This window comes from Nelumbo lutea, chromosome 6 (genome assembly GCF_056320005.1).
Source record: "Nelumbo lutea isolate HS-2025 chromosome 6, American lotus-T2T, whole genome shotgun sequence".
Classification (NCBI taxonomy): domain Eukaryota; kingdom Viridiplantae; phylum Streptophyta; class Magnoliopsida; order Proteales; family Nelumbonaceae; genus Nelumbo; species Nelumbo lutea.
In genome coordinates, this window is record NC_142689.1 from 26,577,133 (window position 1) to 26,595,190 (window position 18,058).

The 18,058-nt window shown below is 35.3% G+C and overlaps 1 protein-coding gene and 4 non-coding genes across 5 annotated transcripts; 4 read left to right on the top strand and 1 right to left on the bottom strand.

Moving 5' to 3' along the window:
* Nucleotides 1-4,334: 4,334 nt before the first annotated feature.
* LOC148848101 (uncharacterized) lies at nucleotides 4,335-7,564 on the bottom strand. The gene is made up of 8 exons (XM_088948624.1): nucleotides 7,367-7,564; nucleotides 7,108-7,254; nucleotides 6,900-6,997; nucleotides 5,257-5,329; nucleotides 5,113-5,173; nucleotides 4,935-5,020; nucleotides 4,764-4,853; nucleotides 4,335-4,652 (listed from the first exon to the last, which is right to left on the bottom strand). Exons 1-8 carry the CDS (start codon nucleotides 7,463-7,465, stop codon nucleotides 4,590-4,592), a joined length of 717 nt encoding a protein of 238 aa, XP_088804750.1. The 5' UTR covers nucleotides 7,466-7,564; the 3' UTR covers nucleotides 4,335-4,589.
* A 5,210-nt stretch (nucleotides 7,565-12,774) lies between these two features.
* On the top strand, nucleotides 12,775-12,970 carry LOC148848102 (U2 spliceosomal RNA). Its single transcript, XR_016101648.1, has one exon. It is a non-coding gene; the product is annotated as a U2 spliceosomal RNA (small nuclear RNA).
* Nucleotides 12,971-14,551: 1,581 nt separating this feature from the next.
* Nucleotides 14,552-14,747, top strand: LOC148848103 (U2 spliceosomal RNA). The gene has a single exon (XR_016101645.1). It is a non-coding gene; the product is annotated as a U2 spliceosomal RNA (small nuclear RNA).
* A 550-nt stretch (nucleotides 14,748-15,297) lies between these two features.
* On the top strand, nucleotides 15,298-15,461 carry LOC148848104 (U1 spliceosomal RNA). Its single transcript, XR_016101587.1, has one exon. It is a non-coding gene; the product is annotated as a U1 spliceosomal RNA (small nuclear RNA).
* Nucleotides 15,462-15,512: 51 nt separating this feature from the next.
* On the top strand, nucleotides 15,513-15,671 carry LOC148848105 (U1 spliceosomal RNA). Its single transcript, XR_016101565.1, has one exon. It is a non-coding gene; the product is annotated as a U1 spliceosomal RNA (small nuclear RNA).
* The last annotated feature ends 2,387 nt before the right edge of the window (nucleotides 15,672-18,058 follow it).

Consider the following 18,058-nt stretch of genomic DNA (forward strand, 5'->3'; position numbering starts at 1 on the left):
TGATTAGAATGATAATTTTTTACCATCACAACAATCATATGTTTATCCGCATGCATGTAGTATCTTCAATATCAATCTAGTCCCTCCAAGCAAGAAAAACTGAAAAAGACCTCCACTACGTTCCACCACATACACCAAAATAAATTTTTGAAAACCAAGCATTCTTGCCACTTTGCTACATCTTTTCTTTCCCACCTTCGTTTCTGTCAAAAATATGATATCAGCTTGACACTTCCTGGAGAGCTGTTGTAGCTCTCGAACTGTAAGGAAGCCCTCCAAACCCCTATAGTTCCAAATTAAGTGTTTCATGGCCCATTACGGGGTTGATTTAGGTCAATACCCACCAAACCCAATAATGAAGCATTCCTAAAGACTATCCCTCCTTCAAAACTTTGCACTGCTAATTTTCTTTTTATGAATTTTTCTATCTCTGTGAAGTTTTGAATATGGAGCCCAGGTTTAACCCAATCACCCTGCTTTACTTCACTAGTTTCTGCTTCATGCTTTGAATTTTTTTTAGTCATTGGATATTCTAACAGTCCCACCCTTTATACCCTACAACCCAAGGACAGCATTAAGCTTTGGGAACAACAACCCTTGGCCCGCTTCCATCTCTCCAATTCCAATGGCTACTTTAACTAAAGGTTCCCTACAAATTCTCTTCTTAGGCTTACCAATGTGCACCATATTTGTGTTGCCTTGGGAATCATGTAGTTTCCTTCTCTTTCCCTTCATTATCGGTGGGTCTTCAAGTTTCATATCAATCTCATTTATTGCCTCTAGGATTATTGGCTCTCGTAGAGCAATTCCGAATCCATATCCATTGTGAAATTCAACACTTTCATAATTGCCCCTTTAATCAAACCTACTATTTCCATCATCTCTTTCTCCAACTGGATTATGGCCACCTCCTTTCTCCCGTTTGCTTGTGAGCAATGAACATTGCTATTTTCTAGACCTGGCAATTGGGTTGGGTGGGTCAGTTTCGGGTTGGGTTAAATTTTAGTTCGGGTTGTCAAATGCTGGACCCTAATCTTAAATGCTCGGGTTAGGGTTGACCCATGGGTCAATTTGGGTCATCCCAAAAAATAATTGAAATTAAAAAAAATAAAGAAAAATCACATGAAAATTTATCAAAATTAAAAGAATTAACCTTAATATTCCAAATATAAAATAAAAATTTTGAACATTTAACAATTTAAAGAGAAAACAATAAAAAGTAAAGTCTAAATAGAAAAAATTAAAGAGTGGAAACTTCTAATAATGCATAAATAATCTCAATTAGACTTGATAATCGGGTCAATGGGTTGACCCATGATCCAACCTTTTTTTATTCGGGTCATTCTCACATTCGATTAACTAAATATGAGACCCTAACCCTATTTTTTTGGGTTGGGTTGGGTCGGGTTCACGGGTTAAGTCAACTTTTTGCTAGGTCTACTATTCTCTCATGTTTGTTTCCCAACACTTTCACTCGCTCTCTCATGGTCATGACCAAACTGATCCTTATCCTTTTGTGGCTTGCTTTCCTTCCCCTTCTTTATTCCTCCTGTTCAACCCTGTTGGAGCTCGAAGCCAAGCACCCCACTCAAAATCCAACTCCTACACCTATCCTCTGTGTTTTTTGGTCCACCAATTTTGCATAATGTTTATAATCGTAGCCAATACAACCACAGTAATAAGAGAAAATGGGTAACCTCTCATATCTTATCTCAGCCCACATCCTCGCACCATCCCTTCCAAATACCAATACCCTTCTTTTCAATGGCTTTTTTTAGGTCAATCTCCACTCTATAAGAGAGAAAGTTCACCCAAAATTTTGTGTTGTCAACAATATAGTCTTTGACTAGCAGTCCCACCTTCTTTGCTACCTTTTTGCCTATCGGATCAATTCAAACACCATTGGAAGTTTGTGGAATTGGATTGTGAATAAAGACTTTGGAAAGTTCATCGAATCCATAGGCGTATTTGCTTCCCAACCTTTGAGAACCAAAATGAAGCCGACCACAGTCTAGGGGCCCCTTGAGAGCACTGTTCTAATAGCAACTTCATGTTCAAAGAACATAAACACAAAAATTGAACATAAACAAGAATTGGATTGTCAACTTCATGTTCTTTGAAATGGTCAAAGAACTGCTAACCCGGATAATTTAATCGTTAAAATGTTCGATCAAATTAACGATTCTTTGGGTTGCTTTTAAACTAATTCCAAATTTTATATTTATTTTAAAAAAGAAATTAGAAAATAAAAAATTGAAAAAAAAATTCATATCTCATAATCTTGTTCGATTATTCCCAATGTCCAAAATTAGTTAGGGTTAGTTTTTCCATTTTGGTTTTGATTTTTCTCATTTATGTTATTCTTTATAAGCTGTAACACAAAAAATACAAATCCAATTAAAAAATCTAAAAATCAATGCAAGAGATGAGAGATTAAACACCGATCTTATATTAAAATTTGAGGTGCACCAATGAAGCAAACGATCTAGGATTTGAGAGAGATTTAGAGAGATGAGATATATGCAAGAAGAGGGCAAATGGTATTGTAGCAGCGGTCATGAAGAACATAGAGATAATCGTCACCGCTAGTTCCTTCTTCTTTTCAGGGCAAAACGATTTTGTAGTGATCGGTGAACATAGTGACAGCAACCTTCGGCGACGCTTCCTTCTCATCATCATCATCATCATCATCTTCTTCTTCTTCTTCTTCTTCTTCTTTTTTTTCCCCTCACTTCTCAACTTTAACCATCCACCTCCTTCTCAAAGTCTTCACACTTCATTCTCATAATAATGTATATATACGGTGGATTTTAACCTGATCATAATCTAATGATAAAAACAAAAAAGTTATATTATATTTTACATCTTATTGGTTTAACTCGCTCAAACTAGACAGTTGAACCGCTAACTCAAAAACCAAAAGTCAAAGTGGTTCTATTTTTGGATAAATTTTTAAAACCTTGATTTTAGTCAAAAGAAAGTTTCACAATCGTATTCATATTTTTAATAATAGTATAAATATAGAATTATAGATGTGTTCAGTTTTCCTATAATTTTTGTGTTTTTGTGTGTAAAAATAATTTTAATATGTCACTTACTTTTTGTTTAATATGATAAATACATGATATTATACATGTGCCTAAATGTTTTTTTTTGCAAAATTTATGTTTTATTTTTATTTTTATTATTTATATATAACATTAAAGATTAACACATTTAACCCAAAAGTTGATTTTATTATTAATTTTTATATTTCATTTTTTATCATTTCTAAGTTATGTATTTCATTTTCATTATCAATAAAAATAATTATTGTTTATTACATTTATGTTTTTTATTTGATTAATAAAAATATCATAAATGTGTATATTTTTTCTACTTTTATTGTAAATTTTTATATTTATTTATATTTTAAAAATTTTATTACCTAACTATGACTTCATAGGTTGATCAATTTGATTCAAATGGTTGATTTGCTTAGCCACCACTTGAATAAAGAATAGTTTTGTTTTTGAAATAGTTTTAAAATATATGGGGTTATATTGCTAAAAATATTGATATGGATCTAATTAATAGCACTTATTAGTGACAAATAACTTAAAAATATATGATTTAATAAGAGAAAATGAGATTTAATACCTTATGCATAAAACTTAATGAGAAGGGGATTAACTGAGGTGGAAAGTAGTAAGTGATGTTAAATTTTCAATCCTTTCAATTAGAGATGGATTAAATAAACAAATATGACCATTATAGTAGCCATTAAAGATAACACTAAAACTATAATAAAATGATTTTTATACCCTTTCTGAAACAAAGAAATAGAAGGTAATTTTAGTCCAAAAAACGTTTCACACTGCATTCACACTTTTATATATAGTATAGATTATCATACACATTAACCTTTTATTAGAGAGTATAGAAGCTGTGTCTTAACTTTGGATTGGACCTAAAAGAGGCGAAAAAAGGGAAAAGCAAATCCACCACTAAACTCAAACACAACCTAAGTACCTAACTATTATAATAGTCCATGACTGTTTTACCAATTATCTGAGTATGTACACATGGCCTTCCAATTACAAATTGAGTTCTTCATTCACTTTGCATTAAACAATATTCTAAGGTTGGAGTTGACTGGTCTAACAAAACTGAACCCAATCCTTGGTCAAATCATCAAGATGTATATTGGGCTATGGGCACTTCATCCACTCTCGCCATGAACAATTAGACTCTGTTTTTATCAGAAAATGAAAAAAAAAAAATCCCTTACTAGTAAACTTAAAGCAGTCTGATTGAATGATAGACACACGGGTCTGAGTGAAGTTGGGGTGAAATAACATAAACCAAAATGTTTTTATTCATAGCAATTTCACCTTAAAGAAAAAGGCATATAAATGGCTTAATATTTTGTTGAATAAGAATCTTATCTCAATACAATACCCCATTTAGTGATTTTAATTCCTTGGTACAGACAGAAATAGAACCTATCTGAGATGATGTGAAGCAACGGGGCAATTTTGGAGCCAATCCCTTCAAGGATTATCCTCTAAGAAGAGATAGAAGGCGCTTTACAAACTCCCACCCGAACACTAAACTGTCATATACTTGACAACAGCTGAGCGGACCTTCTCCATGAATGCTGCTGCTTCTTTCTGGATAAACAAAGGGGAAGGAGAGATCTAAATTAAACAACTAGTAGTAGCCCAAGGACCTAACAAAAACAATTCAATGGACAGAACGAAGGCATCAGCAACTTCTATCACCTGGTTGCTTTTTTGTGCGCCTGCTATATTTTCATCAAGAAGTGTCAATAAGGATCTATTCAGTTTATTACGCTCAACCATCTCCAACAACTGTTTAACGCAACAGATGATTTTGGCTTGATTCATGAAAATCATATTTTAAGAATTGAAGACCATAATCTGCTATCCTACCGTTGCTTTTATATTCTTTGATGTCAATATTTTGGCAAGGCTTTCCCTTGCTGTGATGAGGTCAACTTGCATCTTATCATAAGCTTCTGCAGCAAAGATCAAGAAGAGATTGGATTGAATCTTAAAAGTGATGGGAGAGTAGAAATTCTTCAGCACCAACACTTTGGGCAATAACAACCTGTTGCTTCAAGCAGAACCTTTTGCATCGTTTCCAGCTCAACTAATCTGTCTTCCATAGCCTGCCAAGATATTGTGATAATTAAAAAGAACTTTCTTCTGTTTATTCCGAGTTTAATTTTCAATTTTTCAGGTGGGAAAGAACCTCTGTTCTCGTAACAGCAAATCTTAGTTGTCCCACTTCTGATTGCAGATGTGAGAAAAATTCCTCATTTAATCTGCAAAATTCTGCATATTATTCCATCTTTTTAACCAGCAATAACATTTTATTATATTCAAGATAAAACCTATTTCATTGTCATCATCAATTAGAAACTAAAATCAAACTATCAAAACTAAAAATGATAAATTCTCATTTAGCCCAAAGAAGAATAGTTTAATACACAGGTCAACACATCTTTAAAACCATTTCATGCAATAGAATTAATTGAAGTTTGGACCACAGGAACAGTTCAGTCATCAGAGACATCTAAACTAATCACTAAATGGAACTAATACATTGAATGAAAGGTATTAAGTTATCAGAAAAATGATCAGTTCAGTCACTTGAGACATTGTTGCAGAGCCAGACAATGGAAGTGAGTATCTTTAAATGGTGAGTTTTACAAACACTAATGCAGGATTTCAGCAAGCAATGCTGTGTTTGATCGAACTCAACTCACCCTCTCAACCAACCATACCTTCTAACTTGAAGCAGGGTGGGTGACTTTCAAAAATTGGTTGCATTAATTTCATGGAAACCCACTTAAGAGAAAAGCGAAAAAAAAAAAAAAAAGACAAATATATCTTACAACACACACCAAAAAATGTAAGACAAGCATGTCCTAAGAAACAATATCTAATAGGAAAGTCGGATACCCCTTGTGATATTTGATTCAGGGCTGCAAACGGATTGAACCAGATCAGAAATGGGTAGGTCCAAATTGATTCGTTTATATTCAATTTTAAATTGGACCTCATCCATCAGATTATGCCAGATTTGAATGGGATTTGAATTGTAATTAGATATTGAATAGTTTAAATAAATCAAACAAAAAAGAATCAAAATATTATACAGTATTAATAAAATGAACTAAGACGACATATATTATATTTTATCAACAAAATTAACTGAAAATTACTTATATGAAACTTGAACCTATGAAATTTTAGTAAAAACACATCATTCAAATCAACTTTACTAATAGATACAAACATACAATATAAATACTTATGTGTGTGTATATAATCAAATTCGAGTTTTGACAATTGGATGCCGTTTGCAACCCTAATTGTTATTGTTTGCAACACAGAAAGTTCAACCTACATGCATCACCATTAGCTAAATTCCCCATTGAACTATCACAAAAAAACTAATTTAATTTATGAGCTATCTAATAAAAGCTAGCAGTTGCAAGAACTAATACCAAACTTCATGACTACTGAGTACTGAATTGAATTATCGGCCTACTATCTTCTTAACTCACACACCGACACCAGCGGTAATAATCAGTGGAGGGACTTGAAAGTGAGAAGAATCAACAGAAAGTGTGATGAAGGCACAATTGAAAATAAGAAAACCCAATTTCCATTTATAATTCTAGGAAGCATGGATCACGTCTGTAAAACAAAATATGGTCACAAATTGATTTATTGCATTATCGATCTAATAGAGTGGAAGAAACCCATTGACTGATATATCTGGTTCAAGAGACAAATATAGAACGGAGTTGGTTTTTGATCGAGCAGAAAACAACACCAATGACAGGTCAAAATGGGTATTCCAGAGAAGTGGAACAAAGAACTCACTGATGCCTCAACCTTGCAACCTCGAACTCAAGCTCCTGAGCTTCAGTATCGAGAAAGTACTCGATCAGCTCCGCAGACGTCTCCGGCGGGACTCGAGACTAAGAAAAGAACAAAATCAAACAAGTACAGAAAACGAATTAGTACAAAGCCTATATATCCCAATTGACTAGGAACAAAAGCCAACAAAATTAGGGTGAAGTAAAATAACCTGCCGAAGAGCTCGGCGACGCTCTTGTTCTTCGCGGATTTGAAGTTGAAAGGCTTCCCGGGCTTCGGCATCCCGCTCGAGACGTCTCTGGAACTCTCTTCGAGCGATGTGGCCGGTCTGTGGAGGTCCAAGTAAACCTTCCGGATCCTTCCTTCGCAGAACAAAAAGGAAAACAAGAAAAGAAAGAGGGATGTTAATTGAACGTTCACTAAATTCGACTTTCGATTTGAGTAATCGAAGAAGAGTTAAGAAGAGATACCCATCCAATACAGAAAATTCTGGGTCGCGAAGTGCTTCTGCTGGTGCTGGATATAGTACGGCCAAATAAGTTCGCGGTTGAAATGCTGAGAGCGGCCATTAGTGGCCCTTACAAGCACAAGCTCTTTGCCTGTGTTTGCTCTCACTGATAAAATTATTATCCGTAAGGCAATGGTGCGGCACTGCGGCTATCCACTTCTTGAGTCTTGACCATATCACCATACCATGATTCTACTATGTTGTCGTGAAATTACCATTTGCTCCTCATACATCCAATTAGAGCTGTTCATGGCTCATGGGCCCCATTTTGCACAGTTTCGTGCTCGGGCTTCGGGTCGGATCCATCCAAATTTTGGCAGAAGTAAAAAAAAACATTTATCTTATATTGCCCCGATATTAGAAATTTAGAATATTAATTTCAACTAAGAGTTTAGATTTTATAATTAAAAAAAGTTTGAATTTTTTAGTTAAAAAATAAAGAAAGGTAAGGATATCTTTCCGTACATTTTCTCTTTCAAACCAATCACATCGTAAAGGATCAATTATCTTGGGCAGCGCCAACCTTATCCAATCCAACCCGAGTTTTTGCATGGGTTGGGATTGAATTTTCGGCCAGATTTTAATTTGGACATAAACTTGAATTGGGCTTGGGTTTAAGCCTCAGATACCCAAGCTTGACCCAAGTCTAGTCTAATCCAATTCTAGTCCATCCAAATAAATATATGTATATAAATATATATGTAGCACACTTAAAAGAAATTTATACTTATGGTGTATGTATTTATATATAACACATTTAAATAAAATTTATAATCAATTCTACTTTTAAATTGGGACATAGAGCCAAATAAAAGATAATCATATTAAAATATAGTAGGTCAATTGCTGAAGCCTTTTTTGGAGTTTCTTAATGTTGCCAAAACCTTCCCTAAAGTTTGCTAATTGCAATCACCTTCCTTGAACTTTCTCAAACAATTGCAAAAGACCCTCTCTATTATAATCTTCTAACAAGAGACACAAAAATGTCTAAAATACCCATGTAGTTACTTTTGACTAAAATGTTTATTTTCCAATTTTTCTCTTCATATCAATCGCTACCCCAAATACTTTCAATTCATTTTCCAAAAGTAATTTATTTTTCAAAATTTTCCTTCATATCAATCGCTTAAAGGTAAACTGCAACTTTAAACTCTCATTTTTATTGTTGTTCATAAAGTTTTTATTTTTTTTATAGAAACCAATAGTAACTACATGTGTATTTTAGACGTTTTTGTGCCTCTTGTTAGAGGATTCTAACAAAGGATGCCCAAACTTGAGTCTGACTAGAGTTATGTTGGGTTAAGCTTTGAACCCAACCCTTTACATTGTATCATTAAAATATTTGCATATATTTGGCATTGTTGAGTATGGATCTACTATATGGGACTAGTTTGATCCAGTTCGTACCCCCATATTCAATTGGTCGGGTTGGGGTTGGCATACCTATCGTTCTCAAGCCCTCTTCATATGAATCTGAAACCAAAAAACAATAAAAAAGAAAAAATGGAGAATTACAAATATCCTACCTAGGTTTCTAATAATAACAAATAGCTGCCCCAGATTTCTCAAATTATTCTGTACTTGTCTCATGATCATAGATAAGATACTTCACAGTTACCATATATATGTAATACATACATATATATATATATATGTATGTATTACATTGTTTTTGGACACTTGGATTGATAATCCAAGTAAGATAGACCAACTAGTTGCGGCCCAATTCAAGTAAAATAGGCCAACTAGGGCATCCAATTCAAGTAAAATAGGCCAACCAGTTGTGGCCCAATTGGTATGTTCACTGCTTTGTTGCAATAGAGACTTAGGATCTATTCCGGTTGCCATCCTCATATCCTCGTATTGCATGGAATAAGAAAAAGCTAAAGTAAAATGACATTAAGGACCCGCTTGGTTCATAGGCCATTTCAATTCTAATTGTTTGGTTGGGTGGAATTGAAATTCTATTTCCATTTCTGGTGGAATGGCATTCTCTTATATGAGGGAATGGCCTTTCCCTTCCCCCTCAAATTATAAATGAAATTCCATTCCACCTTATTCCAATCCCTATTCTGATTCCTTTCTGAACCAAACATATTATGGGAACGTATCATTCAGATTTAGATTTGGATCCAAAAATGAAAATTCTTTTACTGTTTGTTTTTTTTTTTTTTGGCGATCATATGCTAAACATGAGATGTATATGGTATTAAACAAAAACAAAATGGCAAAATAGAATTCATGTAATCGGCTCCATACAATTGGGATAAGGCTTGGATGATGATGCTGTGTCAAACATGAAAGAGCTCACCAACTAATGGTGAGCTGGTGGCTTAGTTGGTAGGGTCTCTAGCTTGTTGCAATAGAGACTTTAGATTTAATCCCATTGGCAATAGGGTTGGGGGATTATGGGCATTAAGAATGGCAACGGGGTGGGGCACACCATCCCCATCCCCATCCCCACTTTGTAATTAAAATCCCCTAATCTGAACTCACCCCAACATTGGTGGGGCATGCACCCTCAAACCAATGTGCACGGGGAATCCCTAAATTTTCCCTGCCCCAAGGCAACTACCTAAACAAGCATAAAATTTTAAGGCTATTTCAGAAAAAATATTATGAGAATATGGGCGTATTTTATAAATGGGATTATGAGATCATAAGTTTTAGAAATTTGAGAGAAAATTCAATGGTATTTTAAGAATTAGCATTAAAGGGTATTTTAATAATTTACATTGGGTTTGAGGAATTATATGCAAACCATGTTCCCGTCCCATCCTCTATTCAGAGTAAAATTATTTTTCCTGTCCTTGTTTAAAATTGGGGAAAACCTGCCACGAATGGGGGCGGGGCTTGATTTTGTAGGAAAAACTGCCATTCCTAATGAGTATGGTATGGGGGATGGGCTATCCCCATTCTATAGCCCATTGAAATTAAAGAAGAAGAAGGAAAAGAAGAAGAAGAAAAACATGTTTTGGTATTGGATAAAAAGGGCATGGTGTGTACATATATAAAATGTTAGATGTTAAAGGTACTTACAACATTGTACATTTATCAATGAGATTGCCTCCTCCTCTCATTTCTCATACATGTACATATTTAGTTTTAAGTTAAATCATTAAAAATTTTACAAGTCAAAATTAAAACCCACATGGTTGTTCATTGATTCTCATAAAATCCATATTTATTCTCCAATAGTACAAGACTATTCTTAAACCTCTCCAGTATTATTATTATTATTTTTGGCTTTGTAAGGCTACACAACAAAGGTAGCTCATCCCCCAACACAGGTGGTAGTAGGATCTAGGTCTCAGTTACAAATAGTCAAAGAACTTACCAATCGAGTTAAGCAGTCGATTTTTGTACAACTAACAATAGGATTTGGTTCTCATGCTAAGCAGCTGATTTTTGCACTTCTCATAATATATAAGCTAAATAAAAAGGAATAAATTTAAAGATGTATAACTAAAAAATAAAAGAAAATTATTTCTTCTACTATTTTATATGTAAAAAAGCTAGATAATATATATATATATATATATAAATTTTGGTAAATCATTGTTACTTCATTTTTTTTCTTGAACCTTGCAAACAATATATAGATTGAGATAGAAATACAAATACTTGGTTGAATTGATGTTATTTGTAAGCAAATATATTTTTCTATCCTTTTTTTTTGTGGTTATATGAGGATGAAGTGTATACGGAAGATGGCTTGTTAGTTCAAATTCTATTTTTTACTTTACGTAAACAGGGTAATATTGTATTTACCTGTTAACATGTTAGTTCCCCTAATTGTAGTTGTTCACCCCTTTTCTAGGGAGTCTGGATCTACTGACCGCGACACAGTGATGGCCGCACACATCCAGCTTTTTAAAGTACAACTGATGTTCCTGATGTGCGACAAGATGCACATGGCTAGCAATGTATTGTGGTTAGAAGATCCAAACTCTTTTATATGCATTACTTCAATTATGTAAGAGTTTTACTTGGTTGAGTCGACGGTCAGCCCAGGCTCATGCATCCCTAATATTCAAACTGGCCCAATCCATGCAAAAGCTCAAATTAGGCTGGCCGAAGTTGCTGCCCTAGTAAAAGTTGTTATTTTTTAATTAAAAATAATACAAATTCATTATCATATTAGCAATTTTATAGTCTACTAGGTTAAATTATCAAATGAATGATTCTATTAAGCAGGTTCATTTTCAAATTACAATTTACCAAGCTAAATTTGAGATGGCAATTTTCGGCTTGATTAATAATTTTCATGCTTTTTGGGTCTAGGTTGGGATTGGATTGCATATTTTCTTATCAGTTATTCAGTTGTAGTTGGGTCTACCATGCTCTAGACATAATCTGACCCATTGGGATTAACTTCCAAAGAGTTTATATCTTGTGAGTATAAGCTGATATTGAGCTCAATTTGATTATCTTAAATAGGACCGATGATCTATTTTAGGCTATGTTTGGTTTGAAGGAATAGGTAGGGAAACCTATACAAGGTTTGTAAAGGTTTCCCTTCCTTTCCCTACTTTTTTCCTTCAAACCAAACACAAGCTAAAGATCCAAACATGGAATAGAGATGGGTTATTGCCTTATTGGGATAGCCTCAACCCATAGGTTAAAAGAGATGGACTTTGTTGTTGCCAAATGTGGAGTCGAGGACAATAACGTAATTTCTAACATCTGAGGCCAATGGATCCAACTTGCTGAGAGAAAGAAAGAAGATGTTAGAGACCTCAGGAGTTATCCTAGGGGCGAAGACTCCACTGTCAAATTAGCAAAGAATTGCAAGGGGTCGGTTTGAGCAAAGGAGAAGACTTAGAGCTTGAGTTCCAAAGTGTTTACCTTAATGTGGGAGAGTCCCTTCTTATAGTTAGAATTGCTTGAGAGGAGGAATAGTTGGGAGATGGTGGCGGTGGTTAGTAATGGATGGTCAGGATGCATCCCTTCGACACCACATGTCAAGATCTGCGGGATGGCCAAGATGTATTCGGCCGACGCTAAGTGTTAAGATCTACATGTTAGCCAGATGCCCTACATCAGATTTCAAACTCACGGAATTTTTTTTCGTACCATATTTATAACATCCGAGCTGTGCATTGAGAATATATCTATATTTGTATAGTTTTTCATTCATCGGAAAATGATCTCAATGTATCGCTTGAAGTATTGTTAGGTAGTTCACAACAAGTACCTTAGAAATTAGAAGTTAAATTCAAGAGTCTAAGATCTCTGGTTCCAATCCCATTAAGCGTGGAAGACGATATGAGTAATGTGTGAATTGGATGGCCGTCCCACATCGGATAGCGAAAAGAATCGAAGAGGTAGCACGGACTATAAATGGTGATGGAAGGCACTAACCCAATCATACCTTTCTCGGCCTTTTGGCTAAGATCAAGTGTAGTATCTGTTCTTATCAGTTTAATATCTGATACGTGGGCCATCGGTCCACATGATATTAAATTAATATTTTTAGGGGGAGGACCCGCCGCAGTAGCTTGCTACTGGGGTCCTCGCGCGTCTCCCCTGCGTCGCACTACTGCATGGGCCTGGCGCACCCCACCAAAACGTTGTTGAAGATTTATTTGGTGATTGATTTAATTATTTTTTTGTTTCCTGGGAGCCTTGTCAATGATGTTCCTGGATCTCCCTTGTTTAAGGCGTTCGCCTTCTTTGCTTATAGCTGGCCTTCTTTGCTTATAGTTCGCCTGTTTAAGGCGTTCGCCTTCTTTGCTTATACATGAATCGAAACAGACTGTTAAACTCACTTTCTTGTGAGAGTCGAGCTTGTTTTGAGGTTGGGGGGAATTCTTTTTGTTGTTTGTGTTAAACTTTGTATGTTAGTTCTTGATCTATAAATTCATCTTTAACCAAAACCAAAAGCCAAAAAGAAAAGCTAGGAAAAAGCATGACGCAAGGGATTAAATACCCAGCTGATAGGCTCTAATAGAACTTCGCCATATGCAGACTGCAAAGCGGCCTTTGCATGGTTAAACAGTCTATTTGAGTTAATATAGTGTCCTACATCGGCTAAAGAAGTTAACAGCGGAGGAAACAAAGCAGTATAAATAAAGTGAAAGAGGGAAGATAAAACATACTTACCTGGACGGGGTCAATGGGTGATCAAGAAGGCCTATGGCCTAGGTTGGTGACCTCCATTGCACAGAGGAGGGGTGCCCGCTTAACATCTCCCTCCCCCCCAAAAAAACGGCGGTACAGATTAGCCTGTTTAGGCCTGCAGTTACAGTAATATTGTCCTGGTTCATAATTTGGACGAGAAAGAAACTTTGTGGCCAATTATTAAGTTAGATCTCTCTCTCACTCTCTACCATTCAGGAACTAAAGATGCTTCGTTTTATGGTTTTACAACATTATCACCTAAGGGTCAGTTTGGAATGAGTATAATAAATACAAATGTGTATAATACAAATACATATAAAATAATACAAAATACAATGTTTTGAGGCTAAGTTTTGAAGGAGCAAAAGTACAAAAATAGAGTGCAAATACATATAAAATAATACAAAATACAAAGTTTTGCACTCTAAATATTTGTATTTATACTCCTTCCAAACTTAGCCTAATGTTCTTCTGCATACCAAAGTACAATTGCTCATAACTTTAATTACTTCTACTAGTTGCTGGTTTGAACTTGTATAAAATTTATACCTAGTGGATCATTTTGCTTATTGAAAACAAAGGGTAGAAAAGAAAAGGGAAAGAGATTATGCAAGTCTTGACTCTCTTGTGATATCATAAATTAGTAAATAATTTGCAGTGCTATTTAGGAGTATAGATTCTCATTTGTTTTTCTTTTTGGTTTTACTTTGTCAAACTGGCCGCACCGAACAGTGAATACTCGGGAGTCGGGACAGATCCCCTGGAAAGATCAGGTCAAGTCTTTTCAACAGGCAAGAGAGAGTGCCGACTGCCTAGCTACCCAGTAAAAAAAACACAAGAGGAAAGAGGAAAGAGGAAAGAGGGTGGTCGATCAGGTCTCAGGGCGGTTTATTCACAAATCAGTTAAGTGTTGATTGATCGAGCTCAGGTCATATTGTCTCGGCTTTAGTCCCACATTGGCTAGTGAAAAGAGTCGAAGAGGTAGCATGAACTATAAAAAGTGATCGAAGAACCAGAGCAAATCATACCTTTCTCGGCCTTTTGGCTAAGATCAAGTGTAGTATCTGTTCTTATCAGTTTAATATCTGATACGTGGGCCATCGGCTCACATGATATTAAATTAATTGTTTTAGGGGGAGAACCCACCACAGTAGCTTGCTACTGGGGTCCTCGCGCGTCGCCCATGCGTTGCACTACTGCACGGGCCTGGCGCACCCCACCAAATCAATGTAGAAGATTTGTTTCTGTGTCCTGTTCTTTATATGTATTTTTTTCGAAGTTGATTGGTATTTCACCGTCAGTACGAATGGTAATGTCAAGTATAGAGACTGTCTAGTGATTCAATTGATTCGATAATTCCTGTGCTTCTTGGCTTAACCAGCTTCAAGTTTTCGGATACATCATACATGAATCGAAACGGACTGTGTTAAACTCAAGTCGAGCTTGTTCTGAGGTTGTGGGGGAATGGTTTTCCTGTCTGTTGTCTGTGTCAAACTCTGTATGTTAGTTCTTAAATCTATAAATTTATCTTTACCCAAAAACAAAAGCTAGAAGAGAAACTTAGGTAAAAAGCATGACGCAAGGGATTAAATAACCAGCTGAGAGGCTCTAAATAGAACTTTGCCATCTGCAGACTGCAAAAGCGACCTTTACATGCTTAAACAAATAAACAGTCTAATTGGAGCTAATATAATGTCCCACATCGGCTAAAGAAGTTAACAGCGGAGGAAGCAAAGCATTATAAATAGAGTGGAAGATGGGGAAATAACCTTTCTTACCTTGACGGGGTGAATGGGTGATCAAGAAGGCCCATAGCCTACGTTGGTGACTTCCATTGCACAGATGAGGGGTTTCGCCTATCAACTCCCCAAGTGGGGGAGTGTACGTCTTAATTTGTTGTAGCGGGGTATCATTTTCTATATTTGATGACCATTCTTTCTTTTTACACGCAAAATATTCAAGATTGTGGGATCTACTTTTACCAAATACTTAATAAGAAATTGCCTGGTTTCTCAAGAAGGCCGGTGGCCTAGGTTGGCGACCTCCATTGCACAAGGGAGGGGCGCCCGCCTAACATCTCCCCAAGTGGGAGAGTGAACGTCATAATTTGTGGTAGTGGGGGTACGCGTTCACGCGTCCCCTTCCCACTTCTCTGTCTAAAAGTTGCATCCTGTATTTGTACGGCATTTGACTGTGACTCACTCGGACAAGTGGAAATACAACTTCACAGAAGAGAGATTCTTTGTTTTCTATCATTCTCCCTCTGTAGATTATTACATTTGGATTTAGTCTTCATTCTTTGTGATGGGCGATAACGTTAAAGGGCAAAAGAGAGCCGTGATTTGCCATGGCCTCTCACCATTATGGGCTTTGATGGTGATCATATCATAAAAATCGATGAAAGAGAATACTTGACATTTCAGCACGTAAAAGTGGTTTTCTGAAAGAAGGTATAGATTAGCCTGTTTAGAGGCCTGTATCACAGATTAGTGTAAAAGACTTAAACCTCCCTAAAGGCAAGCTTTCCCTTTCTTTTCAAAGTTCAAACCCTTTGTCAAAAGTCTCTTTTGCTCCCGTTAGTTCGAATAAGAGACAGAAGAAACTAGAAACCGTATTCAGAAGAAACAAAATCTTGGTATGTATCAAATCCCAAAGTATGTTCAAGAACAATATCAGAAATCAAAAACCCAGTATTCATAGAGTTCATTGAACAGCATTTTCGCCGCTAATTAAAAACCGTATGATTCAAAATCGATAATAGAAGTGGGGGGAATGAAATGTTAAATAAAAGGAAACAGTACCCTTGTCCTCATGCCCATGAATCAATGCCCCTCATCACACTTTTCATTTTGAACGAAGCACCAAATGATGCTTAAAAGGGATTGGTTCTATGGGCGGGCCTCTGTCTTTCTAATATATTACCGCCATGGATCAATTAATTCTTGGAAATCCATCCCTGTGGATAAATACATACAAAGAAAGCTACAAACAGAACTGAGCACTAAAATGAGAAAAGTAGCAGACCCACTACGAGAGACCGAGAACTCGCATTGAAAAAAAAAACCATGCAAAACACAGGAAAAATAAAAGACCCCCCATTTGGAGAGAATGCAACATTTTTGTAACTGCAAAGCAGATCTTTAAGCTAATGAGAGGAGCTCCAAACCAATCCTGGTTGACAATGTGCTACCTCATTACCATTAACTTTGATAAAGAAGAATTAAAGTAACCTGTAGAAAAGTATTGAGCAGATGTGTTATTTTTGTTGTTCCAGTAAATTAGTTTATGTATCGAAAATGGGGTAAAATTGGGTTTTTCAAAAAAAATAATCACTTGTGAGTTGTGACCTTCCCCTCTTGATGGACTGTTAACGGAGGGTGCATTTTTGTTCAATGACGCCACCTAACAGGAATGAAGGGAGGTTTAAGTCTTTTACTCTACAAATTACTTATATATAGTAAACTGCACATTGAAATCTTTGTGGCCAATTGTTAAGTTAGATCGCTCTCTACCATTCAGGAACTAAAAGATGCTTCATTTTTATGGTTTTATAATATTATCACCTAATTAATGTTCTACTACTGCTGCAAAGCAAACTACAATTTCTTATACTATAATTTCTTTTACTAGTTAGTGGTTACTGGTTTGAACTTGTATAAAATTTATACCTAGTGGATCATTTCGCTTATTGCAAACAAATGGTAGAAAAGCAAAGGAAAATAGATTATGCTAGTCTTTACCCTTTACTCTCTTGTGGTATTATCAATTAATAAATAGTTTGCAGTACTGATATTGCATTTGCATTCATTAAAGAGCATGGGAGTGCAAATGAATTAGAGTGTAGATTCTGATTTGATTTTAAGCAAGGTAAACTGAAATATGAAAAAAAAAAAAAAAAACCCATTGATGGAGTAAAAAACCGGTTAGTTAAACCTTTGAACCATTCGTCCTATATGTGGATCAAGGGTTCGGCATTAACACCTCCCCCTTAAACTATAAAATTAATTCTTTGTTTTTGAGAAACTTTCATCCAAATCCTAAAATCTTAATACCCAAGTTTTTCATTATAATATCCATCTAAATCCTTCATTGTTTTGTATTTTTATCCATTTATATCATTAATAACAATAATTCTTATTTTTACACTCGTTTTTGTTTAATGTGATGAATATATAACACTATAAACATGCCTTATTTTTATTTTTACATTTTTTTATATCTTCTTCATTTTATCTATTTTTACATTTTTAATATTTTATTAGATAATTAATGACATCAATGATTGGCCTTCATGGCTGAACCACTGGCCCACCACCCAAATAGAAAGGTAGTCCCATTTTTGGATTGATTTTCGAAACACTAGTTAAACTTGGACCAAATAGAAAACTATTTTGGTAACTTGTTCATAGGTCGAATGATTTAACCATTTGCTTCAACTGTTTAACTCATTTAAAAGAATGTGAAAAATAAAAATTAAAAATCCGAGAGTAATTTAAGACTAACTTTTAAAGCTATCTCAAATCAAAATAAG